Source organism: Protopterus annectens, chromosome 11.part0 (assembly GCF_019279795.1).
Source record: "Protopterus annectens isolate FY-2018-M chromosome 11.part0, PAN1.0, whole genome shotgun sequence".
Taxonomy (NCBI): domain Eukaryota; kingdom Metazoa; phylum Chordata; order Ceratodontiformes; family Protopteridae; genus Protopterus; species Protopterus annectens.
In genome coordinates this window covers 917,761,295-917,788,894 of record NC_056745.1, presented here as the reverse complement: position 1 = coordinate 917,788,894, position 27,600 = coordinate 917,761,295, and the positions used below count along the sequence as shown (strand labels likewise).

Sequence of the window (27,600 nt, the reverse complement as noted above, 5' to 3'; positions counted from 1 at the left end):
CGATGCCGGACCCAGACTTTGGAATCCGGCCGACCGAAGGGCTGCCTGAGGCAGGACAACCCATATGTCAGGACTGCAGTTGCATATCTATCGGACATCTACATTTATGGTAGGTACAAAACTGTACTTTTTCCCCACCATAACTTAGCTCCCTATTTGGGTGGCTCCTGACATTTGGGGCAAGAAAAACTGATATAATGGCATTGGCTGCCTGTTTTTATACCCCTGACGACCTGATGTCAGTCCTGGAGTGACAGCATCCGACGCAGAAATACTGTTGTGGTATTCGGGCTGACTGAGGGCTACCTGCAGGCAGATAACCCAAGTGTGATGACTGCAACAGTGAATACACTCGAGCATCTACATTTATGGTAAGTGTACACTACTGTACTTTTCAAACAGCACATACTGTTAAGGTTCCAGGGGTCTATATTAGCTGAGCGAAAGTCCGTTTACGCGAATACGTACACGTTGACACGTATTGCGCGAAACGGACTTATAGCGAAAGTACAAAACCGCGATTTTGTTAATGTCAAATTACCATGGTTGGCCCATCTGTGGAATAGCTGTATAGGGTAAGTGTTGGATAGTTACGGACTTTAGGGTTAGGGTGCAGGTTAAGGTAAGTGCATAGATAGGTTATATGTTAGATTTAGTGCAGGGTTAGAAGTAGGGCTTTGTTAAATGTATGTATGTAGATTATTTATTTTGTTTGTGTATATCTATGTAGGGGAAGTGTGCTGTAGTTATGGACCTTTGGGTTAGGGAGAGGTTAAGGATAGTGCATAGATAGTTGTGTAAGTGGGGTTTAATGTAGGGTTAGAAGTAGGGTGTTTGTGTTTTACTTTAGGGTTAGAAGTAGGGTTTGGTTAGTGTATGTATGTGCGTTATTTATTTTGTTTGGGTAGGTAGTATGTAGCGGGTGGTGGGGTTGGCCGAGTATGACAGTTCGACATTTAAAATTTCATGGTTTAGTGCGTTCGAGATATTCGCGGTTCGCGCAATAGGTGTCTTGTTTTAGTATTCGCTTAATAGTATTTTCGCTCTCGTAATATGGACCCGGTTCTAGATGGTGGCTGTCCATGGGGTCATGCCTTTTCAACTACTGGGAGACCAGATTGTGTCATTGGTCATGACATATGCCTCCTTAGCACATCAGTATTTCCTTGTGTTTACTGTTGGTCAGCACCAGTGTTATTTGGACCTTCTTCTGCATCCTGGACGTTTACCAAAGTGATGTCCATAACGACCAAAGATATGCAGAAGAAAGATATTCATGTGTTTCCCTACTGGGATGACTGTTTCTCGTCTGTTTTGACAGAGTCCCAGACAGTGTTTCTGCAATGGTTACTGCAGTGGCTGCAGTCTCTGAAGTTGACCATAAACTGGAAGAAGTAATTTTTGATTCCATTTCAAAGGTTGGACTACCTTCTGTTACATGGAGTCAGACACTGCATTATCTTGACTGCTGCTCACAGTAGTGTGTAGCTGAGGGTCTGAACCCATACTGTCCTGTACCTTTGGCACTCAGCATTCAATATGATCTTCACGGTGCCTTTTGCATACAACAGGATGATAGTGTAACATGAATTGTGAGGCATTACTGGTTGCAGACCCACCATGACTTAATGGCCACATCATCCAACGTCAGTTATTAGAGTTTTCTGTAAGCCAGGCAAATATATTCTTGTACATTACTTTTAAACCATGTGGACATCAAAACTTGTTTATTTCCACATTTGCAAGGTATGCTGTGCTCACACATTTGGGCATACTGGTGGACTCAAGGATTTGTTATACTCTCCTAATGCAGTGCATAAAATTATGATGTGTGCTGATATAGGAGAGACGCACCCCAGAGTGATAAAGCTTCTGAGAAAAGAAAGCCAAATTGAAATGGAAGGGAATATGAACAAATTACAGACTCAGTAAGGAAAGGCCCCTTATAGATCAAGTAATACTGTAATAATGTGTCTTTATTATTTCCAGGACTTACATTTCATATTCCAAGTGAATGCCCTTTAGCATTATTTCATCACTGTCTTGCTGTGGAATGGCAGTTGCTTCATATTTAATTGTGTGAGTAATATTGAGTAGTTAGTAGTTTCTAGGGTAGATCCATACTGTCTTTTTGATTGCTTGTAAGTATGTAAATACTGAACAACTTTTCCTTTTGCTATTTCTCCTTGTGAGCCTTCCTGCAGTCACTGTTCAGATAAGTTAATATTGTTTTATTTATGTTTGTTTTAAAGGTACAGGGGGTTTCCTGTGGTGAAGGATACAAGCTTGATGCTACACTCCCCAAGACCACATATGTGCAATTTCTTAGGAACTGTTTACAAAGACTCATCCAGGGAAACTCTGTTAGAGTTTCTAAAGCAAAATGGACTTGAAAAATTGTGTCTCACTGCTGCTAGAAAAACGTAAGTTTTCGTTACTGTGTACTGCATTTTTTAAAATGAAAAGTAATTAGTCATTGGCACTTATTAAAAAGACAAAGTAAGTGCAGAGGATTAAGGCCGCGAGTTGTTTTTTTAACATCTTTATTAAATCATCACATTCTAATTCATAACATGGGAGTAAAGAAAATAAACCATAATGAGAGTCACTGTTGTTATTGTCATGCAGTATACATACGATGTTCTTCATCTCACATTGCTGCAGTCCTTACTTATGGGTAGTCCGCTGTCCTCGGTCGGCCCGAATACCAAAGTATTAGGCTGACGTCGGTCATGGGCGCACAGCCCTGACATCAGAGTGTCAGGGTATAAAAGCGCATGACCGACGTCATATCCTCAGTCTTTTTTGCCGCATGGTCCGATGCAGAAGCAGTGTTGCAAGTGCCGTTCGGCTTTCTGAAATTTTTCGTTTTCGGAGTTTCAGACATACCAAGTTGGGCTAAGTACCCCGTTGGGGAGCATTTTGTTTTTTTCTTGCCTCAGTTGTTTACCGGATGTCAGAAAAAGTGAATAATTGTATTTCTTGTGGGAAGCAGATACCGCATAGGGATTACCACTCGCTTTGTATCCCTTGCTTGGGACCGGAGCACGACGTAGTTGGGTGTCGGTTTTGTGCTAGGTTTAATAAGCGCACTATTAAGAGAAGGCTAGATTGCGCTAGGTTAGTTTTTGGCAAACTGTGTAATTATAATATGCCGTCGGATCCTCCGACGCCCGCTTCCACGAAGAAGCGTAAAGACAAATCTGGAAAGCCTAGACAGGATGATTCGTCCATTTCGGACGCCGGTCCTTTAGAGACTGCAGTGGAACTGGTGGATCCGGCTGAAGTGTCTGTTGAGTCTCAGGGGGAACCTTGATTTTACAGGATGTGGCATCACAGGAGTCAGGTCAGGCTGAAGGGGCCTCTCAGGTTACTATTCTCCCTTCTTTGCCTAAGGGGGTTAGGCCTTCTGCTACTGTTTCTAGGGCTCCTTCTAAGGGCAGGACTGTTTTGCCTTCTTCTGGAGTTAGTTCTGGTTCTTCAGGGTCTGTGCCTAAGAAGCATATGCTTAAAATGGCAGAAGATTTGATTTCTTTAATTAGAGGTTCCATACCCCCTCCTGATAAGAGGCCCAGGGTAGAGCCAGAGTTGGAAATTTTGGAGCAGGCCTCAGATGATTCTGAGTCTTCTGCTGAGGATATTCAAGATTTTCCTCCTTATTCGGATTCCGATGCAGAGGATTCTACTCCTTCTGCTTCCCCTTAAGAGGATTTTTCATTTTCAGAAACCTTACACTCTATGAGGGAACATTTTAAGTGGGAAGGACAGGATTACTCAGATTCCAGAAAGAGGCTTAGAGAGTTCTTGTTTTTACCACAGCACAGACCCTTGGCTATTCCTCCTGTTTTGGATGTTGTTCAGGATGTTTTTTCAGAGGCCTCTTTTAATCCAGATTCTATGCCTCCTGCACCAGTTAAACCGGACAGGTATTATAGGGTACCTGAGGCTCATAAATACCTATATAAGAGTCCTAGGGCGGACCCAGAAACTATTAGTCAGGGGCCTAAGGGTGTTAGGGCTTCTGTTGTAAAGAATCCGGTTCCTCTAGATAAGGAAGCTAGAGCTTTGGACAGATGGGGTAAGAAGGTGTACACCTCTTCTACTTTGGCAATGAGGGCTTTAAATTGCCAGTTTCATGTGTTGAAATATCAGAATTTCCTCCTTTCTCAGCTAAAATCTAAAGTGGATGCTTTGGCGGAGGGCATAGAGTGTAAAGAATTGCAAGATTTGGTGCATGTTTCTGAACAGGTGGGGAAACATTCTTTGCAGTGTGGCTTTGATGCTTTGCAGGCTTCTTCTAGAGTGGCTGCCACTGGTTCAGTTCTTCGTAGGCATGCCTGGCTTAAGGATCAGAATTTATCTGAACATGTTAAGTCTAGAATTCTGGATGCCCTTTACAGTCCGAAGTGTTGTTTGGTCCTCCTGTGGAGTCTGTTTTGAAGAAAATGGAGGACAAGGCTAAGTCTATGCAGACTGTTAAAGATTTTTTGCAGGTTCAACCTCCTAAGTTTAGTAGAAATTGGCCTGCTAAGGGGTGGACGTATCCTTCTTCTGATTCCCAGTCTAGGGGTAGATCTAGGCGTGGTAGGGGCAGAGCTCAGAGTACCTTTAGGCCTAGAACCTGGAGTTCGCCTGCTCAATCTGCTGGTGAGGGTAGGGGCCAGTCCTTTCGTAAACAGGCCCAATGACCTGCATTTTCAGCTGCCAGATTATTCTTGCCTGGCAGCTCCTTTGGGAGGAAAGCTAGCTCTCTTCAAGCAAAATTGGTTTTTAGTCACCCAAGACAAATGGGTGTTGGACATTATAAACAAAGGTTACAAGTTTTATTTCCATACATTGCCTCCTTTCAAAGGTATGCCAGACATTCCTCCTCGGCAAAGGATGGAGGCTCACAAACAGATTTCATTACTTCTTCACATGGGAGCCATATAGCCAGTACCTCCTTCAGAAGTGGGTCTAGGGTTTTATTCCCGCCTGTTTCTAGTACCAAAGAAAGGGAACACGTGGAGACCGATTTTGGATTTATCTCTCCTCAACACTTATTTGGACATTCCAAAGTTCAAAATGTTGACATTACAACAGCTTTTGCCTCTGCTGGGAAAAGATCACTGGATGGTAACTCTGGATCTAAAAGAGGCTTATCTTCATGTTCCTATCAGGCCCAGTTGCAGGAAGTACCTGCGTTTTCGAGCTGGAAATTTACATTATCAGTTCTCTGCATTGCCCTTTGGCTTATCTACTGCGCCCAGAGTGTTCACAAAGGTTCTGGCTCCAGTGATAGCCTTTTTCAGGATGGAAGGAATACAAATTTATCCTTATTTGGACGATTGCCTGATTATTGCACAAGACAAGGACAAGCTTCTTCAGCATCTACGGTATGTGATGGTAGTGTTAAGATGCCTAGGGTATTCTGTGAACGAAACAAAGTCCAGTCTAGTACCCTATCAGGACATGTGCTTTCTGGGTGTGAGACTGAATACAGCTTCCCAGATGGCCTTTTTGACCCTGGACAAACAGAAAAGTCTTTCACTTTATTTCCATCAAATGTCTCTACAGTCCAGGCTGACTGCAAGGACAGTCCTTCAAGCCTTGGGGTTCATGGCATCTTGTATTCTGGTGCTTCCCAATGCCAAATTGCATATGAGGAAGCTTCAATGGTATCTCAAAAATCTATGGACACAACACTGCCAGGATCTAGACACTGTCATTCAAATGATACCTTGCATTCAGAAGGAATTTTTGTGGTGGGCTCAGGAATGTCACCTAAACAAGGGACTCTCTGTGACCCGACCAGAGGCGAGTCAGATTCTAACGACGGATGCCTCGGACAGGGCTTGGGGAGCACACCTCAATGAGAAATGGGTGCAAGACACGTGGCCTGCCAGACTTCAATATTTGCATATCAACTTGAAGGAGATGTTAGCAGTACAATTTGCATTAATGGCTTTCAAGGATTTACTTCACCCAGGGCAGGTGTTGATTCTAACAGACAACACAACTGTCATGTGGTACATCAACAAGCAAGGGGGAACTCATTCGTACCCTCTTTGCAGACAAGCGATGATTTTGTGGGAGACAGCTCTCAGTTACAACCTCAATCTTCAGGCAAGATTTCTACCAGGAGCACAGAACTCCTTAGCAGATGTATTGAGCAGACAAATAGTGGATCCTCACGAGTGGAATTTGGATCCTCAGGTATTTCAAAAGTTGACAGTGTCATGGGGAACTCCAGACATAGATCTGTTCGCTTCTCCACTAAATTACCAGTTGCCAAAGTTTTGCACAAAAAGGTTTCATCACACAGCTTGGAAGGTGGACGCTCTGTCATTCAGTTGGGACAATCTTCATGTATATGCCTTTCCACCTCTACCTCTTTTGCCCAAGGTTCTCTTGAAGGCCAGACAAGACAAGCCATCCATGATCCTGATAGCACCGGATTGGCCTCGACAACACTGGTACCCACTACTGAGGAGTTTGGTCCGAGAGCCTCCATGGCCTCTGCCTTTGATTCCACACCTTTTGTCTCAGGAGGGCAATCACTTTCTCAATGTCAGAATTCAGTCTCTGCATCTAACAGCCTGGCATATTCTGTTTTAGATTCTGGAGGTTCTCAGCTTCCACAACAAGTTTTGAATGTTATTTTGGAGGCCAGGAGGCCTAGTACAAGGAAAGTTTATGCTGATAAATGGAGGAGATTTTTATTTGGAGCAAAGGGAAGGACTTTGATGTTTCCAAGCCTAATTTGAGTGCTTCCTTACAATATCTTACTGAGTTATTAGACAAAGGTTTGTCCTTCTCCTCCATAAAGGTTCATGCTGCAGCCATTTCGGCTAATTATGACTGTGACCCTCCTTTATTCTCTCATCCTTTGTTTAAGCAGTTTCTCAGAGGGGCAAAGAACATAAGACCCCACGTAGAGCTCCTACTCCTGCTTGGGATCTCAATTTTGTGTTGGAAAAGCTTACTCTACAACCTTTGAGCCTGCAGCTACGGCCGAGTTAAAGTATTTGTCATGGAAAACTGCTTTTTTGTTGGCCATTACTTCTGCAAGAAGGGTTTCTGAATTACAGGCCCTTATGGCAGTGGAGCCTTTCTTGATTTTTCATAAGGATAGGGTATCTTTGCGTACTAATCCTTCCTTTATGCCTAAAGTGGTTTCTAGTGTGGCCTTAAACCAAACTATTCATTTGCCTACTTTTTATGCAAATCCTCAAAATAAAGGGGAGAAGATTTTGCATACTTTGGATATTCACAGGCAGTTGCGTTATTATTTGAGCAGAACCAAGGAGTTCAGACAGTCTCAGCAGTTGTTTGTTTCTTTTGCTTTGGGTTCACAGGGTAAACCTGTTTCAAAACAAACTATTTCTAAATGGATTGGGTTTTGTATTTCTTTTTGTTATTCCCATCATGGTAAGGAGATTCTGACTGGGATCAGACCTCATTCCACTAGAGCTACTGCAACTTCTACTGCCTTTCTAAGGGGGGTAGCTACAAAGGATATTTTGGAAGCAGCCACTTGGAGTTCAGTACATACTTTTTCTAAACATTACCACCTTCCTCTTTATTCTAAGTCTAGGGCTGGATTTGCCACTGCAATTTTACAGGGCATTTTAGCAGCCCCTAATGCTTTATGATTTTTCCAACCTCCCTTTCCCGTTGCTTTGGGATTCTACCCATAAGTAAGGACTGCAGCAATGTGAGATGAAGAACATAGTACAGTTTTGTACCTACCATAAATGTAGATGTTCGAAGATCCACATTGCTACAGTCCAATTTTCCCTCCCTCCTTCCCCTCTGTAGCTTAGCATGGTTATATGGTTTGGGTGATGGCTGTAGTTGGGCATATCTTTTGGGAAGTTACTCTGTTTTTTGGCTGTGGCCTTTCTTCTAGGGCCTTCTGACATCTGGGGCAAGAAAAGACTGAGGATATGACGTCGGTCATGCGCTTTTATACCCTGACGCTCTGATGTCAGGGCTGTGCGCCCATGACCGACGTCAGCCTAATACTTTGGTATTCGGGCCGACCGAGGACAGCGGACTACCCATAAGTAAGGACTGCAGCAATGTGGATCTTCGAACATCTACATTTATGGTAGGTACAAAACTGTACTTTTCCTTTTCAAGTGTTCATTCACTCCAGCATTACAAAATGGTTAATTTCCTGTATTCTCTTTACCTCACTCCTCTACTGAACATTACTGTACAAATGTTGCTCCTGCAGATTCCATTTATCTCTATCAAATGTGGGCTGTCTCCCACCCCATTTCATTCAGTGCAGTTGGTTTAGATCTTGATTTCCACTTTCTAGAAATTATTTTGATTTTTTTTTATTCAGTAACATTAAACTTAGTAAGACCTTATTTTGCCTAGGCAATTCATATCCTACATTCTAGTTGAAAAGAATAATTTCCTTAGTTACAACTATTTGTTTCCTCAACATTTCTGTCCAAGTTCTCTGTAGGGAATTTTTAAAATCTTCCAACTCATTACATTCCCAAATACATGTTCTTATCTCTCTCTTCAAAAAATACAACAGCCAGCACTCAAAGTTAGCTGCCAGTATTTCCAATATTTTATTGTGAAAATGACAGACTTCAGCAAGTCTTTGCCTTCTTCAGTGTGGTCTTTTGTTATTTCTCTGTTCCCCATCACACCTTCAGCATTTGCTATCTTTACAAGGAAAATACTCTGCAGTTTACTTGGGATGTAAAAATGCCAATGCAAATACTTCTATGCACATAATCCTAAACCTTCTAGGCTTTGTTGCATACTTGGGGATGCTTGCATATTTCTTTCCATTGTAACTTTGTAAATTTCCTGTCTATTCTCTTTTCCCAGTATTTTCTAACTTCCTGATTGAGTCTCATAGTTATTGTGCAGTGTTTTATAATTTCTACTAATTCTTGTTTTTTTTAACAGTAGCTTCTGTCATAGACTCATTTAAGATCTCTACTGGAACTGGTCTTTCACTTCACTCTCCTATGCCCCTTTCTCTTTGCCTACACTCTTATTATCAGTCCCTGATGCTCTGGAATAGACTTCCCATACATGTCAAGCAGAGCACCTTGCTGTCCCCCTTGAAGAGAAATCTTGATGAGTGGATGGATAATAGAAAGTTCACCCCGGGATCACTCCAGTGGCTGTACATGATAGAGGCACTGGGAACTAACGGGCGGCATGATGCCAGGGCACTTCTATGGGCAAGGCTTGTAAAGGCTCCAGGGCCATTAGCCTAGTACACACCTATGAACTTATGATGGGGACAGCAGTCCAAACTTCTGATTAGCCACTTCCCAATTCTACCTTTCCTTTCTGAGTAAATTTTTTCCCAGTACTTTGGTTCCATTGCTAATTTCCTGCAGTAAATCCAGACTCCTCTTGTCTTTTTTTTATAACCCTGCTGCTAGATATACCTATTGATAAAGTCTCCTTTCTCCATTCCAGTGCTTCCTTAGTTGTTAGAATATGTTCTGGTACTTTATAAACATAGTATTCCATGCAGTTGTTGCCATTTTCCTTAAGGACCTGCATCCAAAGTATTGGTGTCGGTTTATCACTTGAACCCCCCCCCCCCCGCCCATTTCATCTCCATTATTTTCCCCTTTGATTTATAACCTTCTGCTTGAGTTGTATATGAACCTTAACTGCACAACTCTAAAGTACCCCCCTTCAAATCAGGTAACCCGAAAATAAGCTTATTCTGTGAGCAAATTCAACTTATCCCACTTAAATGTTACCATCTTGCCATTCCAAATAAATGAATTTAGCTCTTTATGAATTATCAACAGCTTCTCTTCTGGCTGACAGAAATATGCCTACCATGTATACAAGACTAATGGGACTAAAACATTTTCTCTGCTTTTGTATCTTAGTTTCTTTCCGCATATCCTTAGCTGCCATAACAGGATTCTTTTTAATCCCTGACCTAAATTAATTTTATTGTAACCCCATAAATATGAATATTGCAGAAGCAATTCATGTATGAATGCATATTTTATCACTGTAGCCTTTGTTATAACTTCATTTATTTTATATCCTGAAAGACATGAAACCATCTCAGAAGGTTTTACAACACAGCAATGCCCCTTTCTGTATTTATCAAGCACAAAATAATATCATCTGGAAATAAAGCTAACTTTTGAGTACCTTACCAGTTATATCCCGTAGTGTTTTTTTTTGTTTTTTTTTTGACAGTGGCTGTAAATATCAAACAAATAATGGAAGGGAAAGAAAGTATCATTGTCTGATTCCTATGTTCAGATGCAGTTTGTCAGAGAGGACCCCTCCCACCTTAATACTTCCTGTGACCCTTCATATTACCTTCTATTAAGCCTGTTATTCTCTTAGGGAACGCAAATGCTGCCATTGCCCTTCTCATAAAATCACTGTATATAGTTGCTTTTCCTCAACTCTGTTAAACCCGTGTCACATTTTCCAGACTTTTCTCAAGAAAAAAACAAGGCTTACCAATAGCAACGGTGTTCTCTTGCAGTCTGCTTCCCCCTGAGTTACCATCAGTGTTGTCAAATGTTTGCTTCCCCGCCACAAAACCACATTCATCTGTATCTATCAACTTTGGTAACTCCTTTACTAGTCTGTTAGCGAATGTAGACAAAAGCACTCCATGAATCTGGATCAAGGGTCTTTACTTTCTTTGAGTACCGCAGCTTTCTTCCTAGATGTTGGTCGCCCCCCCCCCCCGCCTTTTTTAAAGTATCGCTAACTAAAACCTTCAAGTTCTTTGTCACTTTTATTCACACCAAATTCTTCCAAATTTCTACAAGAGTATTGTTTGTTTCTAGAGACTTCTCTGTTGGTTGATTATGTATCATGATTTTTATCTCATCCCTTCATGTGTTAGCTATTAATTGTTGAGCATCATATTTTTCCAACATTGATGTAATTAAGTTTTCCATAAATGTTTCCATTTGTGCCTTTATTTGGTTTTCTCATACCTTTCATATATACAAATTTTCATAACATTTCTGAGATATTTCTCATACGTCTACGTCTATATTATTTCTGCTTATTTTTCTTGTTGTAGGCTCCTTAAGTTTGGCTTCAACTATTTCTACTTTTTGTTGCTGTGTTAAAAGTTTTTGACATTAGAGTTCTTATCCAAATAGCTGTTTAACAGTAACCCTTTTAAACTTATTCATATTATGCAAATATGCCCATATTCTTCCTTCAGCACTCTGCAATTGCCTCTCTTCTTATTCTTTGAGATTCCCCTTTTCTGCAGTACTTAAACCTTTGTCAGCCCTCTAAATAATTCCTATTACTTCTTTACCTTCTCTCTCTCCCTGGCTCTCTGTCTCATTGCTACCATGCCTTTAAATTCCATTTTTATTTCAACTCACTGACTAGCTTATCCCTTCTAAATTTTTTTCTGTCTTCCCTAACATCTGTGGCATCATATCCTTTGCCTGTTCATAAATATCCCCCTTTTAACAGATACAGTACAGAATGTAAATCCACAGTCCACCAGGCTAAAGTCAAATGTATTTTATTGAGTGTTAGGGCTTTCAGGTATAAACCCTTCCTCAGACACAAACCATAAAAAACAATGCTGTGTTTAAATACAAAAACTTATCTCAAGCTGTAAGAGCAATCAATCAATTAAGTCCTAAAGTTTCTGAATGTAGGGCGTACGCCTACTTAAAACAGGCTTTAAAGGTACCATACCGTTAAGCCCTGGATATCTGTTAGCCCCTAGTTCTATTATCCACCTAGTTTCACAATATTCAGTGTTACTTGTGATGTTACCCTTCCTATCTCCTATATTCACCTGTTGTAGTGCAAGAAACAAAAAATGATGTCCTGGATGTCTTTCAATATGTTGGGAAAGTGCATTTTGTTTGTCTTTATGTCTAATGGCTAATAGATGTCTCAATATTCTATCCTTGAACCTACAGTTGGTCTTTCCCACATAAAATGAAGGACAATCTACACAGGTAGCTAGATAGACTATATTCTGGGACAGACAAGTAGCCATAACTCTTGGGGTATACACCCTCTGGGTAGTAGGATGGATAAATGTGGGTGATCTATTGATATACTTGCAGGCTTTGCAGTGATGACATGGAAATGTTCCGACCCTGCCATCTTTCTTCCTGCCTCTAATGGTCTTATCACAGAGGATCTGCATCAAATTTTTATTTATCTTATAAATAAAATGTGGGCTTCCCCCCACCAGTTCTTTCAAGGAGTCATCAGTTTGCAGTATTCTCCAGTTGTCTCTAATAATGTCTTGCACCCATTTAATATCACTACTGTAGGTCATCTGCAGGGGCACCATACTTCTTGCTTCATTGACAGATTGTTTCCTCCGTCTATCGTGCGTGGTAGATCTATTCGACATGCCTATAGAGGGGAACCAAGGAGCACCTATACCATCCCTGGAACCTACAACTTCCCTCATTACTCCTCCTATCTCTGTGGATTTGTAGTCCCTCGTTATCAACCTATTGATAAAGGTTTCTAGTTCATCCTGTAGAACCTCTTCATCCGTACATAACCTGGACAGTCGTAGGGTTTGTCCTTTCACTGTATTATGAAAGACAAAGACTGGATGCATACTATCCTTGGCTAGAAGTCCATTCTTCCAGCAGGCTTTCCTAAACACTTATGTATTAAAAACTGTATGGCCACTTTGCTCTATCTCCTTATAGGAGAAGGTCACAGTGAATCATAAGAAACTTGTGGTACCTACCAAATAGCTCACAAACTGCATCAGTGTTTCAGGGGTACCTGTCTATAAAATAAACACGTCATCTACAAAACGAGTATAAATAGCCAAATATTGCATCCAGTGGTGTGTAGCCTCAAAAATGACCTCTTTTCCCATAGGCAAGTACCAAATTGGTGTAAGAATTTGCACAGCGGGTCCCCATGGCGACCCCCCCATTTCTGCCAAACGTACTGCCCTTCAAACAGAAAAGCATTGTGTTCCAATACAAGTTCCAGGAGGCTGACGACCTGTTGAATACTATGCCCATTAAAATGTTCACTGCTAAATAGCAGCCTCTTAACTGCTCCAAGACCATAGTCGTTAGGTATAACCGTGAGTAAATCCCGCACATAAAGTCACTAATACAAAATTGTCTTCATATACACAAAACCATATAAGCTTGTCAAAAATGAGCACTATCTCTCAAAATCCTAAGTGCATCTCTCATGGTGGATTTCAACTTATATTCTATCCACATAGAACAATATTCTGTGACCCACCCCCTGCCCGAAACAATGGGTCTAAGGGGTGGGTCACTCAAACATTTATGTATCTTTGGCAGCACTTTAAAAACAGGTACTGTAGGATGTTCAACAATAATAAAATTATAAATCTCATCATTAATAATGCCTGCTTCCTTCAAATCACATATTACACTTTTAACATGTGAAATAATATGATTTATGGTTATACCATCAATCTTGACATAAGCTGCATTAGTAGCAAGCATAAGTTCTATTTTGTCTATATAAAACCTAATGTCCATTAGGACGATGGCCCCACCTTTATCAGCTGGACGCACTGTTAAATCTAAATTTTCGTGTAGATCCTTTAGGGCTCGACTTTCTTCACGGGACAGATTATAAAAGCAATTACTATTCCTGTAATGCTCCTTATCACATATTTGTTGTTCACATGTCCTAATGAACACATCCACTGTTGAGTCAATATTGGAAACAAACAAACTAGGTTTACGTAAAATACAGTTGGAAGGGGCAGCTCTATCCCCGTCACCAAACAATTTTTTAAGGTGTAAATTTTTACCAAATTGCTCCAACTCAATAATTACATCTGTAAAATGTGTTTAGTCACTGGTACAAAATGAAGTCCTCGGCTTAACAGTCATTTCTGGGTAGCAGATAACTCAATGCTAGAAAGATTAAAAACCAAATTATCACTACCTGAAGTCACACTGAGTCCTTCCTATGTTGCTCCTATTGATAGTGTTCTGGAGTTTCTGACTATGCTTTTTCATGAAGGTGCAGCAGCAGCCACTGTAAGAGTTCAATTGGCTGCAGTATCCAATTTTCACCTGGGATTTGAAGGGTCTAATCTTATCTCTCACAGATTATGTAAAGCCTTTCTGAAAGGGACTCATCACCTTAGGCCACCTATCAGACAACCAGTTACCCCCTGGAATTTAAATTTAATACTATCTCACGTTATGCTTCCCCCCTTTGAACCCACATCTTCTTGTCCCTTGAAGTTCATTTCTTGGAAAACAATATTCTTGGTGGCTATTACCTCAGCTCGTAGAGTTTCGGAACTGCAAGCTCTTTCTGTTAGGCCTCCATATCTGTTTTTTCATCCTGACAGAGTGTCTCTCAGGATAAATCCCACCTTTCTTCCTAAGGTCGGCTCTGAGGTCAGTTTGAACAGTCTATTGAGCTGCCCACCTTTTTCAGATACAATTCGAATAAATTAGAATATATGTTACATAAACTTGATGTTCACAGACAACTGAGGTTTTATTTGGACAGAACAAAGGAGTTTAGGAAATCGGAACAACTTTTTGTTTCTCATGCGGACAATAAAAAGGGGCTGCCTGTGGCTAAAGTTACATTGTCTAAGTGGTTATTTGATTGCATAAAATATATATATATATATATATATATATATATATATATATATATATATATATATATATATATATATATATATATATATTCATCAACCAACCAACCTTTAGAGCATAGTGTGAAAGCACATTACACCAGTGATGTGTCTACATCTCTGGCTCATGCAGCCCGTTTGCCTTTGGATACTATTTGTGCAGCTGCTACATGGTCCAAACCTCATACATTTATCACTCATTACAAAGTAGACAGGGCCTCCAGGGACATTGCTTCCTTTGTTTACACTGTTCTCAGGAATGTACTCCCGTGAGCCACCCAGGATTAGGGTGCTTGGGACGCTACCCATGTGTAAGAGCAAATGGCGAGATTGAACCACTTTACATAAAGAAGTTATGTTCTTACCATAATGTTCCATGTGAGTTGTTCATCTCGCCTTTGTTCTTACACTCCCTCCCACCTTCCCCTTCCAGGTTCTTGAAGAATGGGTATGACTGGTGGTCTGGTTGGTCTAACTAGTATCCTTTACTCCAGCCATAGTATTTCTTGGCAAATTGTAAATATATGTATACGTGTGTATATGTTTGGCATTTTAGTATGTTTAGAGATATTTTTTCTTGCTGGGTTCAGCAAACTAGATCTGAGGTTAGTCAGAGTGCAGCATGGGATAGGGACTGTGCCTCAAGCTACTCAGAGATCTTGAGCTTGGAAAGCGGCCGGCTCAAAGCCAATGGATCGACTCTGTACCCACATGTAAGAACAAAGGCGAGATGAACAACTCACATGGAATGTTATGGTAAGAACATAACTTCTTTTTTACATTTATTGGACGTTCACAGACAATTGAGGTTTTACCTGGACAGGACAAAAACTTTCAGAAAATCAGACCAATTGTTTATTTCTTTTTCTGGCCCAAAAATGGGAAAATCAGTCTCTAAAGTAACTCTATCCAAATGGCTCTGAGACTGCATAACCTTCATTTATAAACTGGAAAGCAAATCTATCCCACCTAACATCAGGGCTCACTCCACTAGATCTATGGCAACTTCTCTGGCATTCCACTCCAGAGCTTCAGTGGACATCTGTGCAGCAGCTGCGTGGGCTTCCCCCCATACCTTCATCACTCATTACAAGCTACATCTGGTCTCGAGGGGAAGAGCATCCATTGGTTCAATGGTGCTCAGGAATGTTCTTCCTTAGGGCCACCCTTGGATATAAGGTAGCTGGGGACTCTGTCCCATCAGTGATGAATGGAATGAAGATTAGCAACATCAGATAAAGAAGTTATGTCTTAAAATAACGTTCCATCTGTGTTCTTGATATTCATCCATTCATCACGTCCAACCCTCCTTTGCCGCCTAGAGGCTCCTGAGGGATCTTTGGGTCCATGTCCTGTACTAAGGTATCTGCTCGGCGACCACCTCTGCTTTGCTAGGACAAACTCGATCTGAGGTAACAGGGAGATGGGGATTATGGGTAAAGTCTTAGCTCGAGAGTTGTTGGCTGACACAAACTTGGGTATAAGGCTAACTCGATTCCGAGGGCTCGGAACCGAACCCATCAGTGATGAATGGATGAAGATCAACAACACAGATGGAACGTTATGGTAAGACACAACTTCTTTTTTCTTTTCAGTCTAGCCCAGGTATTGCATCATGGAGAAAATATGTAAATTCTGTCAGAATTCCTGTTAGTAAACCCACATGAAATTTTCATATACTTCCTAAGAAATGTATCTTTTTTTTTTTTTTTTTTCTAACTTCCATTCTAGGTCACCCGATACATCCCCACTATTGCAAATCATGTTCCATTTCCCGCGTATGAGTAATAATCCCAGCTGAAAACATATTTCTTCCAAAATGCTCCCAAGATCCTTAACAGTAGTTTTTTAGGCAGAATGCAAATACCTGCTAATGTAGTCCTCCTCTTCAGCCAGTAACCACTTAATAACACTGATCTGCCATTACTGCCTTTTATTTCATCTTGTATCAGTTCTGGAGCACCTTTCATAATCAATATAATTATTCTTTTGTCCCTGATACTCTGATGAATGTCCATCCTGGTTTCTTTTTTTATACCCTGCATTTCTTAATATCATTCAATACTTTTGTATGCACCTGCAACACCATTTATATTCCCTTTAATGTGAAAACAGCAGTTCTAGTAAAGAGCTATCTCTTCCACATATGTATGAATTTCTTTTGAATATAGGTTTCCAACCTGCACCGTAACATGCCTACAGTTCTGTATGTAGTTGATTCTCTTCAGCTTGTTTTAAACACGTGTCGCATTTTATCCAGACTATTCACTTTAGTAAAAACACACAAGGAAAAAAAAGCAAAAAGTAAATGTATTAAAGATAAAGAAGGCTAACTGCCTTTTGCTTGTAACAGACCCATCAAAACTATGTATATTTTCCATATATAGAGCAGTTGCCCCAAAGTGACAGCTTCACTCACATTTACCTATTCTAAACATAGGGTCAGCCCTGCTGAAAATGCATGTTAGAGCCCATGTTCCAACTTATGCAAATTGCTGTATGTCTTTATCCTATTATAAATCACCTTCCAGATGTGAAAGACAGTTTGCACATTGTCAGTAAACTTTAACTTTTATCCTTAAGAAAAAAAATGCACTGGCTACATTTAAATAAATTAAATTGTGCACTGTTATATTCATTGCATTAGAAGTGCTAATGTGACTGGAGATGCAACTACTGTGCACTCCTCACAGTTTCTAAGTTCATTTATTTTCACTGAATTGTTAGCCAGTTCCCCCTTTAAAGTTGATTGTAATGCTCCTTGGACATTTCATTCAAAACGTACTGTTCAGACCTTTTTTGAATAATTATATCCACCAAAGACAAGAAAACTATTTAGTAACACCAACGACCAGGAATTGTACCTCCAAGTTCTTTTATTTTAACAGATAATGTAAAATGTCATAAAACTGACAAGCACAGAAATAAATCTTTCTTAGCGCCTCGGCTTAAAACAGCCTTTACAGAGTAAATTCATGATATAAAAAAAACAGAACTTTTATATAAAGTCTAACATCAGTTAAATTCATTAACAATTATATAATTAAACAATTAATCAATTAAATGTATTACACATTTTTAAAAAGACATAAACATACTTCCTGGCTTATTCTATATAACTTTTCCAGTGACATTCTCTATTCATATCCCTGGGATGTAAAGTATTCTCTATTAATATAAAAACAGATGTCTTCTTTCTTAATATATATTTTATAGTATCTTCACCCACATAATCTGTTTTTACTTGTTCTAATATTGTTACCTTCAATTCATTAAAATCACCTTGATGTACCTGATTAAAATGTTCTGCTAAAGGACTTGTAAATTTATTACTTCTTATATCTCTAATATGTTCTTTAACCCTTTCTCCAATACTTATTTTACTCTCTTCTATGTAAAAATTGTGGCAAGAACATTTTATAGCATAAATTATACCTGTACTTTTACGAGAAAAATTACCTTGTGTATTAAATTTGATGCCATTAATAATGTTAAAAGTTGATACTACATATTTACATATTGCACATTTCCCACAAGGCATTAAACCTGCCCATTTCATTGCACTACTAACTGATTCCTGTGGTCTTCTATAAGAACTATGAACTAAAAAGTCTTTAAGGCTACGGCCACGTTGATATGAAAACTTTAAGGCTACTTCTTTTAAGGAAAAAACTTCCCTTTTGACTATTTGCCAATAATTCCTAAGTAACTGTGCTTGCTTATCTGAGAATAATGTATATTTTGAAACATAATATAACTGCTTTTCTGAAGTTAAATTGTGCATTCCCTTGTCTTTTGTTATATTATTTCTGTAACTATTTTCTCTCTTAACCTTATTGTTAAAACACCGTACTATAACTATTAGCCACCATATCTGCATTATATCCCCTATTATACAACAACCCCCCATTAATATTCCAAAACGTGCACACTGATTGGTCAGCATGCACGTTGTAAATCAGAGTTATAGTAATGGAAAAAGGACCGGTCGCCCGGACTTTTTCCATTAATATAACTTTTTTTACAGCAACGGGGAACGCAAGATCTCCGTTGCTTTTTACACACTGTCTCGCTATGTTAAATGAGTTTAACATAGCGAGACAGCTTTAAAAAAAGTAACACACTAATTGGTCAGCGTGCACGTTGTAAATCAGAGTTATAGTAATGGAAAAAGGACCGGTCGCCCGGACTTTTTCCATTAATATAACTTTTTTTACAGCAACGGGGAACGCAAGATCTCCGTTGCTTTTTACACACTGTCTCGCTATGTTAAATGAGTTTAACATAGCGAGACAGCTTTAAAAAAAGTAACAGAGATCTTCCTATCTCCTTTGCTTTTTTTAAAGGTGTCTCGCTATGTTAAATGGGTTTAACATAATAATAATAGATGATAATAATAGATAATAGATGACTACACTTTTACACACCCAGCATCCTAAAATCATTAACTTTAACAGTGTACTGTCTAGCTTTTCTTATCTCATTACATTGTAAAGCTTGGTTACACTGCAGTTAATACAAAGTAAGTTCTTACTTTAATGTCAGTAACATACACAGCAGTCACTGATAAAACTGGACCACCCCACATTTAAAATATATATGCATACTGTACAGAACTGCTTTACAGTATATCATGAGATTTATATCATGACATTTGTTATACATATATTAATAAGAGTGAACTGAATCTTAAAGTTTATGGTCTAGTTAATAATGTGTCTATAAACAATTTGATGTTATTGTACAGGCATCCTTTGTAAGTAGTATGTATGTATGGTCCATGTGTTGATAATTTAATATTTCTTCTCATGTTTAAAATTATTGTATGTTACCAAATTTGAATTTTGAGTATTATAAATCTGATTTAACAGCAAAAATCTTTATTGCAACTTAATGATACAACCAGTAAAATATCAAAGGAAAAATATTAGTACAAATGAAAATATTTTTGCTAATGATTACTTATCCTGTCCCTTCATTGCCCTTCTAAACATTAATGACAAGGGGGGGGGTTATGCTTTAGAATCCCATCACCACCACCACCACCAGTTAAACACAGTCAACAAAACTTTCAGTCTTTTTCAACCATGTCACCTTACAGAACCACATTTCACCTGTCTAAACTACATCTGACAGGATTGATGTTCTAAAGTTCTACCATGTATTCACTAATTTTTCACTGTTGCCAGTCTTTTCCTGATCATATTAACCTTCCAGCACTGGTTTCTGGTTCAAGTCCAGGACACTCTCAGGAGTATTTTAGTCAGTTCTTGGGCTTTTTTTTTTGTGCCACTCAAACATTTTCCTTCGGAACAGTGGGAAATGTTTCCCCTGGCACAATCTCTGTGGATCTTTGTTTTTGTCAAAAGAATGAGAAACAAAGTCCCCTTCTTGGCTCAGTCTTTGTTGGCTAAACTTTTTTATTTCCTCTTCTGTTTTGAATCTGAACATAAATCTGTTCCTCCAGGAAAAATATTTTGAAGACAGCTGGTTATAGCAACTTGAATCTGTCACCTGCCTCTGGAATCCCCTTCTTGCCGGGATAAACTTGCTTCTCTTCTGCCTTGTGTACAGTGAGTAATCGTTTTTCACAAAAACTCTGTCACCAATTTTTAATACATTTCCCTCTTGACATAGTTATGTTAGAAGGAGCTCTTTCTATTGGTATGATTGCTTCTTTACTAATAGAAGTCTTGGTTAACTGAGTCAGCAGCTACTTGCAGTCTTTGGTGCTAGCAACAGCAGGAGACTGAGTCTCAGAAAAAGACTGCTTGACCATAGATTATAGATTCGTTCTTAGATTCATTCTAGGCTAACTGCCCTTGTGGGCCATTTTAAGCCTAACCAATTACCCCATGTGAGAATCAAACCCTATACCTTGTGTCTGTAAGCTAAACACCTTAACCATTATGCCAACCTCCCACTCCCACAGCACAGGAGAAGTGAAGTACAGCTGTGTACACTTACCATAAATGTAGATGTTCGAGTGTATTTATTGTTGCAGTCATCACATTTGGGTTATCCGCTTGCAGTAGCCCTCAGTCGGCCTGATTATCAAAGTCTTGGGTCCTGCGTCTGTTGCTGTCTCATCTTCCATGACGTCAGGTAGTCAGGGGTATAAAGCATGCAGCCGACGCCATTACATCAGTTTTTCTTGCCCCAGATATCAGGTGCCCCCCTTAATGGGAAGCAATAAAAAATATATATATATATATATATATATATATATATATATATATATATATAAGGTTATACCTCCAACAAAAAAGCAAATACACCAAAAAGCTTTTAACTATAGTAAAGAAGAATAGAGGTATTGCCAAAAGAAGTCAGGGGGGCGGAGGGTGGGTAACCAGGACTGCAACAGTGAATACACTCGAACATCTACATTTATGGTAAGTGTACATAGCTGTACTATGTTCTTCGTGTTTCACTGTTGCAGTCATCACATTTGGGTAGATTCCCAAAGCTAAGGATGGGAGGAGGAATTTAGCTAGCATTAGGACCAGCTATAAGGCCCTGCAAGAGTGTAGTGGCAAGCCAGCTCTGGATTTAGAGAAAATTGGCAAATGGTAATGCTTGGTGAAAGTATGTACAGAACTCCAAGTAGCGGCTTCTAGGATGTCTCTGGTAGGGATACGTCTGAGAAAGGCTGTAGAGTTAGATGCAGCCTTGGTTGAATGGGGTCTAATCCCCCTGTGGGATAGGTTTTCCATGGTGATTTTAGCAGAAATGAATGCAATGACCTATCCATTTAGAAATGGTTTGCTTTGAAATAGCCTTCCCCTCTGCCCCTGCAGCAATTGCCACCAGCAGTTGTTCAGATTTCCTTAGAGATTTAGTCCTGTCCAAGTAAAATCTAAGTTGAATGTGCACATCTAAGGAGTGCAGTATCCGTTCCCCTTTGTTCTGTGGATTAGAAAAGAAGGTTGGCAAATGAATGGACTGATTAAGAGCCACACTGGATACCACCTTGGGCATGAAAGAGGGATTTGTCCTGAGGGATACCCTGTCTGCATGAAAGATGATGAAAGGCTCCACTGCCATAAGGGCCTGTAATTCAGATACCCTTCTTGCTGAAGTGATTGTTATAAGAAAAGCTGTTTTCCAAGAAAGGAATTTTAACTCTGCAGTTGCAGCTGGCTCAAAAGGAGGAAGAGTGAGTTTTTCCAATACAAAATTAAGGTCCCAGGCTGGAGTTGGGGCTCTCCTGAGTGGTCTTAAGTTTTTAGCCTCTCTGAGGAACTGCTTGAGCAGTGGGTGAGAAAAAAGGGGCGGTTCCGTGCTGTAATGAGCTGAAATAGCTGAGGCATGAATTTTGATGGAGGAAAAGGAAAGGCCCTTGTGAAGCATCTCAGTTAAGTATTGAAGAATCTGAGTTAAATTGGGCGCTGCAGTGGGACATCCCTTGAGTTTGGTTCCAGGCACAGAATCTTTTCCATTTTTCAGGATAAGATTTTCTAGTACTAGGCCTCCTTGCCTCCAAAATGACATCCAACACTTGTTTACTGAGGGATGGTAAGGAAGAGGTTAGGTAATTAGCCAGGCTGCTAGGTTCAGGGATTGAAACTGGGGGTGCAGAATCTGGCTCTCCTGCTGAGACAGCAGGGTAGGAGTCTGAGGTAGGTGCCATGGGGCCAGCTGTGACACACTGCGCAAGAGGGGGTACTAGTGTTGGCGTGGCCAGTCTGGTGCAATCAGTATCATCCTTGGTTTGTCCTGTCTGATCTTTAGTAGTACGTTGGAGAGGAGAGGCAGAAGAGGAAAGGCATAAACTGTTAGATTTTTCCAGCTGAAGGACAGAGCATCCACTTTCCAAGCTTGTTTGTGGGGAGTCCTTGTGCAGAATTTGTCCAATTGGTAGTTCTGGGGGAAGGCAAGCAGGTCTATATCTGGGATCCCCCATTTGTTGATCAACATGTTGAAAATCTTTGGTTCCCGTTTCCACTCGTGTGGGTCCATGAGATTTTTGCTTAGTTCGTTGCCAGTGTATTTAGTTTTTCTGGCAGGAATTGAGCCTGTAGATGAACTTGGTAGCTCAAGGCTGTGTTCCACAAAGCCATGGCTAATCTGCAGAAGGGGTAAGAATGGGTACCCTCCTGCTTATTTATGTACCACATAACAGTGATGTTGTCCGTCTTTACCATTAATTGTCCTGGAAGAATGTGGTCCTTTACGGCTGTCAGCGCATTCTGTACAGCTAACATTTATTTTTGATTGATATGCAGGTGCATTTGACTTGGGTTCCATTTGCCCTGAATGCACTTCCCTGCCAGGTGAGCCCCCCCCCCAATGCATAGTCTGATGCGTCTGTTGTTAGGGTTTGGGCGGCAGGGGGTAGAGTGAATGGTAGTCCCTTGTTTTGGTGGGAGGCCTCTGCCCACCAAAGGAATTCTAACCATAGGCAAGGTATAATAGGAATCATTGCTTCTAGATCCTGTGAATGTTGACACCATAGACTTTAGATACCATTGTAGTTTCCTCATATGCAGTCTTGCATATGGAATTAGTAAAAGGCACGAGGCCATGAACCCCAAGGCATGCGGTATTTGCCTTGCAGATAGCAGGGTTTTTGTGGCCACTAGTTTGAAGTAAGTTGTCAAATGAATTTGTTTCTCTGGCGTGAGGAAAGCCATCTGGGAAGTTGTGTTCAAGCTTGCTCCCAGGAATATAATTTGTTGACAGGGTACCAGCTGTGATTTCTTTTCCTTTATGGTGTACCCCAGACAAGTTAGCACCTTTTGGTACAAATGCCAGAAGATTCAGAAATATGTCCTGGCTTTCTGCCTGAATTAGACAATCGTCCAGGTATGGGTATATTTGAATATTTCTTTGCCTGCAAAATGCAATGACTGGAGCTAGGCACTTTGTGAATACTCTGGGCGCAGTAGGTAAGCCAAAGGGCAGTGCAGAGAACTGATAGTGCATGCAGCCTGCTTTGAAGCATAGGTATTTTCTGCAAGATTCCCTGATTGGGATGTGCAGGTAGGCTTCCTTTAAATCCAGTGTTGCCAACCAGGCATCTTTGCCTAGCAGCTGGTGAAGAGTTAGCATCTTGAATTTTGGAATCACCAAAAAGGTGTTTCGAACAGGTCCAGGATAGGATGCCATGAGTTGTCTTTTCTGGGTACCAGGAAAAGTTTTGAGTACAAACCTTGTCCCTTTTCCTCTTCTGGTACAGTGTGAATAGCGTTTAATCTTAAGAGAGAGAGTACTTGCTTTTGAGCCAATACCCACTGATTTGGGGGTAGATTCTGGCCATCCGTTTGGGGTTGGTAATGTGTGGAAGTGAAATCTGTATCCTTGGGAAACTATGTTTAAGATCCATTTATCCTGGGTAATGAGTTCCCAGTTTTTTACTTGCAGAGCAATCTTTCCCCCTAAAGGAGCAGTCAGCTGAGAAGTGCTTGGAAGTTTTAAAGTTAAGTCATTGATGCAGCTTACCATAGGGGTGAGTCTTACTGCTCCCTGATTTGGAAGTGGGAGCCCCCCAGTGCTTAGTACTGTGTGTACCCTGGGACTGTAGCCTGGGTGTTCTGCTGGTTCTGGGTTTGAACTTAGAAGGCCTGGAAGAGGCAGGAAAGGACAAGTTTTTTGAGGGCCAATGCCTACTAAATCTAGGAGGCTGCACTTGTAAGAAATACTTAACAGTTTGCATAGATTTAGCTTTTTCCTCCATCTTTTTAAGAACTTCTTCTGCTTTGTCGCCGAACATGCGGTCCTGATTTAAGGGAGCATCCAGCAATTTAGTTTTAACAAGATCTGGTAAAGATTGCTCCTTAAGCCAAGCATGCCTTCTAAGTACAGACCCGGTGACAGCAGCCATGCAAGATGCCTCTAGTGAATCAAAACCACAGTGCAAAGTATGTTTTCCAAACTGTTCAGCTGAATACATTAAATCCTGTAAATCCTTATTTTCATCACAATCAAGAAACAACACCATTTTCTGTTTAAGCAATCCAATAATATGTTGCTGATACTTTAACATATGAAACTGGCAATTTAAGGCCCTGATGGCCAAGGTTGCAGAGGTGTATACCTTCTTACCCCATCTATCCAGGGCCCTGGAATCTCTATCAGAGAAGATAGGATTTTTGGCAGTAGTAGCCTTAATGCCCTTGGGTCCCTGTGAAATGGTCTCAGGTCTGCAGTATGATTTTTAAAAAGGAACTTGTGAGAATCAGGAACCCTGTAATATCTATCAGGTTTTCTGGGAGCAGGAGGTAAAGAGTCAGGGGCCAAGCTAGATTCCGAAAAGGTATAGTCAGTAATGTCCAGCACAGGAGGGATAGCTAAAGGCCTGTATTGTGGCAGGAGTAAGAAATCTCTAAGCCTCTTTTTAGAATCAGAGTAATCCTGGCTTTCCCAGCGAAAATGCTTCCTAAGAGTAATGCAAGATTTCACCAGAAGAAAAATTCTCTGGGGGAGAAGCAGAAGGAATAGAGTCCTCTGCATCAGAATCCTCATAGGTAGATAAGGGTAAATCCTGGTCATCAGAGGAGAGAGAAATTTCAGAATCCTGGTCGGAAATATCATAAGCAAATTCAGTCCTAGGTCTCTTAGCGGGGGGAAGGTTGGCTTCCCCTGATTAAAGTAATAAGGTCTTCAGCCATTCTTATCATTTGTTTTTTAGGCATAGAGGCCTGACCATGCGGTCTGGGGGTCGGTTTCCTAGGCATGGTTCAAGTTTTAAGCCTAGAAGTAAAAAATGGTGTCATTTTAATATGCAAGTCAGTAGGCCTGAATACACCCTCAGAAGCCGGTGCCTGCACTGCGGCTCTGGACCCATCCAAGGTAGAGACATCCGCAGGTTCCACAGTTGAAGCATCTCGCGGCATACCGGACTCCAGATGGGTCTCAGCAGAGGCCTGCGAATCTGAAGTAGCGGGTATCAGGGGCTGCGAAAGTGCCTCACTGAGTACCAGTGAACTGGCGACTAGCTTAGGAGAAGCGTCGTCGGCAGCTTTGGACCTAGGCGTCCTGTCTCTGTCTTTATCTTTGCGTTTTTTCGGAATGTCTGTAGTCGGGTGGCTTACCCAAGACATATCTGGATAATTGAACCGAGAACCAAAATATTTAAAAGTGAAAATGTACCAACAACAAATAGTGTGTGGTTTAAATAAGGCACAAAACTGACAGCATGGTCAGGGCCTAGGCAAGGAATACAGTACGAATGAAAATCTTTATGAGGTATTTGCTTTCCACAAGAAATACAATTATTGACCTTTACTGACTTCGGATTAGAGCAAGAAAAGGTTCCCCCAACCGGGTATTTAGCTTTAGTTGAAGAGTTTGGTTCTGAAACTCGAAAATGGAAATTTCAGGAGTCTGCTGACCAGCACTTGCTTTGGACACCAGCTTCTGCTTCGGGCACCGCACGGCAAGAAAGACTGATGTATACCGCACTTGCGAACTGCTTCTGCTTCGGGCACTGCACAGCAAGAAAGACTGATGTAATGGTGTCGGCTGCATGCTTTATATCCCTGACTACCTGACATCACGGAAGATGAGACAGCAACCGATGCAGGACCCGAGACTTTGATAATCAGGTCGACTGAGGGCTGCTGCAAGTAGATAACCCAAATGTGATGACTGCAACAGTGAAACACGAAGAACATCCCAAAAAGCAGTTGCAGGATTCAGAGTGCATCAGTGAACCTGTGAGGAATTGAGAGGAGTGCTGTATTCAGGTTGTAGCTCTGGGATGGTCTACAGCTTTTGCATGCTTTTAATCCTGTCAGGCAACCAAATATTTATTCTATGTATCCACTCAGTATGCCTTCCAAAGCTTCAAACTTTCTGTGAGACCTAATAACAGTACACTTTTTTTTTCTAATTTTGATGATTGTGGGGGTAGGGAGCTGTAGCAACAAGATTAAATGTATTACTTATTAAAGTACTTCTACTACTTCCTGGTGATCATCAGAAGTGACCGTGTGTATGGGGCAAGTCAGTGGGTGAAGCAAAGAGCAATTAACATGAATAGGTTCGGAATAGTAATGCATGAGAGCAACAAATTGAAATGCATTTCTCTGTCTATATTTTCTTTCACTTTCCTCACAAACTACCATTGGTAGAATACAAAGAAGGCCATGGAGGGGGGCAGAACTAAAAATACATGATTGGACTTGTTCTTTATTTCATTTTCTTCACAATCTAACCTCAGTGGTGTACGTAGAAGCTGACTGACTTTTGGACAAAGAAGTGAATAGTCATTCTGCCAGTGAAAGAAACAAGCAGTTAACATGATTCTGTGATTGTTAGGGACCGGGAGGCAGTAGTTTATGTAGACATATATGTAGGAAACTTTTTTGTATCATAAATCTTATTGGTATTAACAGATGTAGAAAAACTTATTCCTAAGCACATGTTGACACGTGGAACAAGAACCACATGGAAATCGATCTATCTTACCACAATGTAAAGGCATAATATTTTGTTGGGCACATTACTTCTTAAACCCAGATACATTTTGTCCCAAAGTTCTGTTAATTATGTAATGATTTATTTATATTTGTTTTCCAGGGTAGTGCACTGATCAGTATTGACCAATTTCAGGCTCAGGTGAAATACAAAACATTTTATAAACAAAAAATACAGAAATGTAACTAAAACTGCAATGTTCTGGAAAGAGTGGTCCCAGTGTATTTTCAGCCTTCAGAATAGGCCACAATTTGTTGATCAACTCCCTGATTTTGAAAATAATGATTCCAAAAATAGTTAAGCACCTCAACAAGTTTGAATTAGAACTTTTAGTACATGAAAGGAAAGTTTGTGGCAATAAATAGCTCTCATCCCTCTCAGCTGTATATATTTTTGCCTCATATTTTTAGTCTGTTTCTCATAATATTTGTCATTTTCTGTCAGAGCCATCAGATGGAAAATAAAAATCAGTGATTTGCAGAGGAGGTAAGTTTTCTTGCACCCCCTCAACCCTACGACTTTAAATATACCAATTCTGAGATCATGAAACAGGG

General features: G+C 40.4%; 1 protein-coding gene across 2 annotated transcripts in view; it reads left to right on the top strand.

The window, feature by feature from the left end:
• RXYLT1 (ribitol xylosyltransferase 1) overlaps nt 1-27,600 on the top strand; it is an 899,852-nt gene that overhangs the window by 809,831 nt on the left and 62,421 nt on the right. For both annotated transcript variants that reach the window (XM_044088313.1, XM_044088314.1), the window contains one exon: nt 2,253-2,423. In XM_044088313.1, the coding sequence (XP_043944248.1) occupies nt 2,253-2,423 (171 nt within the window). The remainder of the gene's footprint in view (nt 1-2,252; nt 2,424-27,600) is intronic.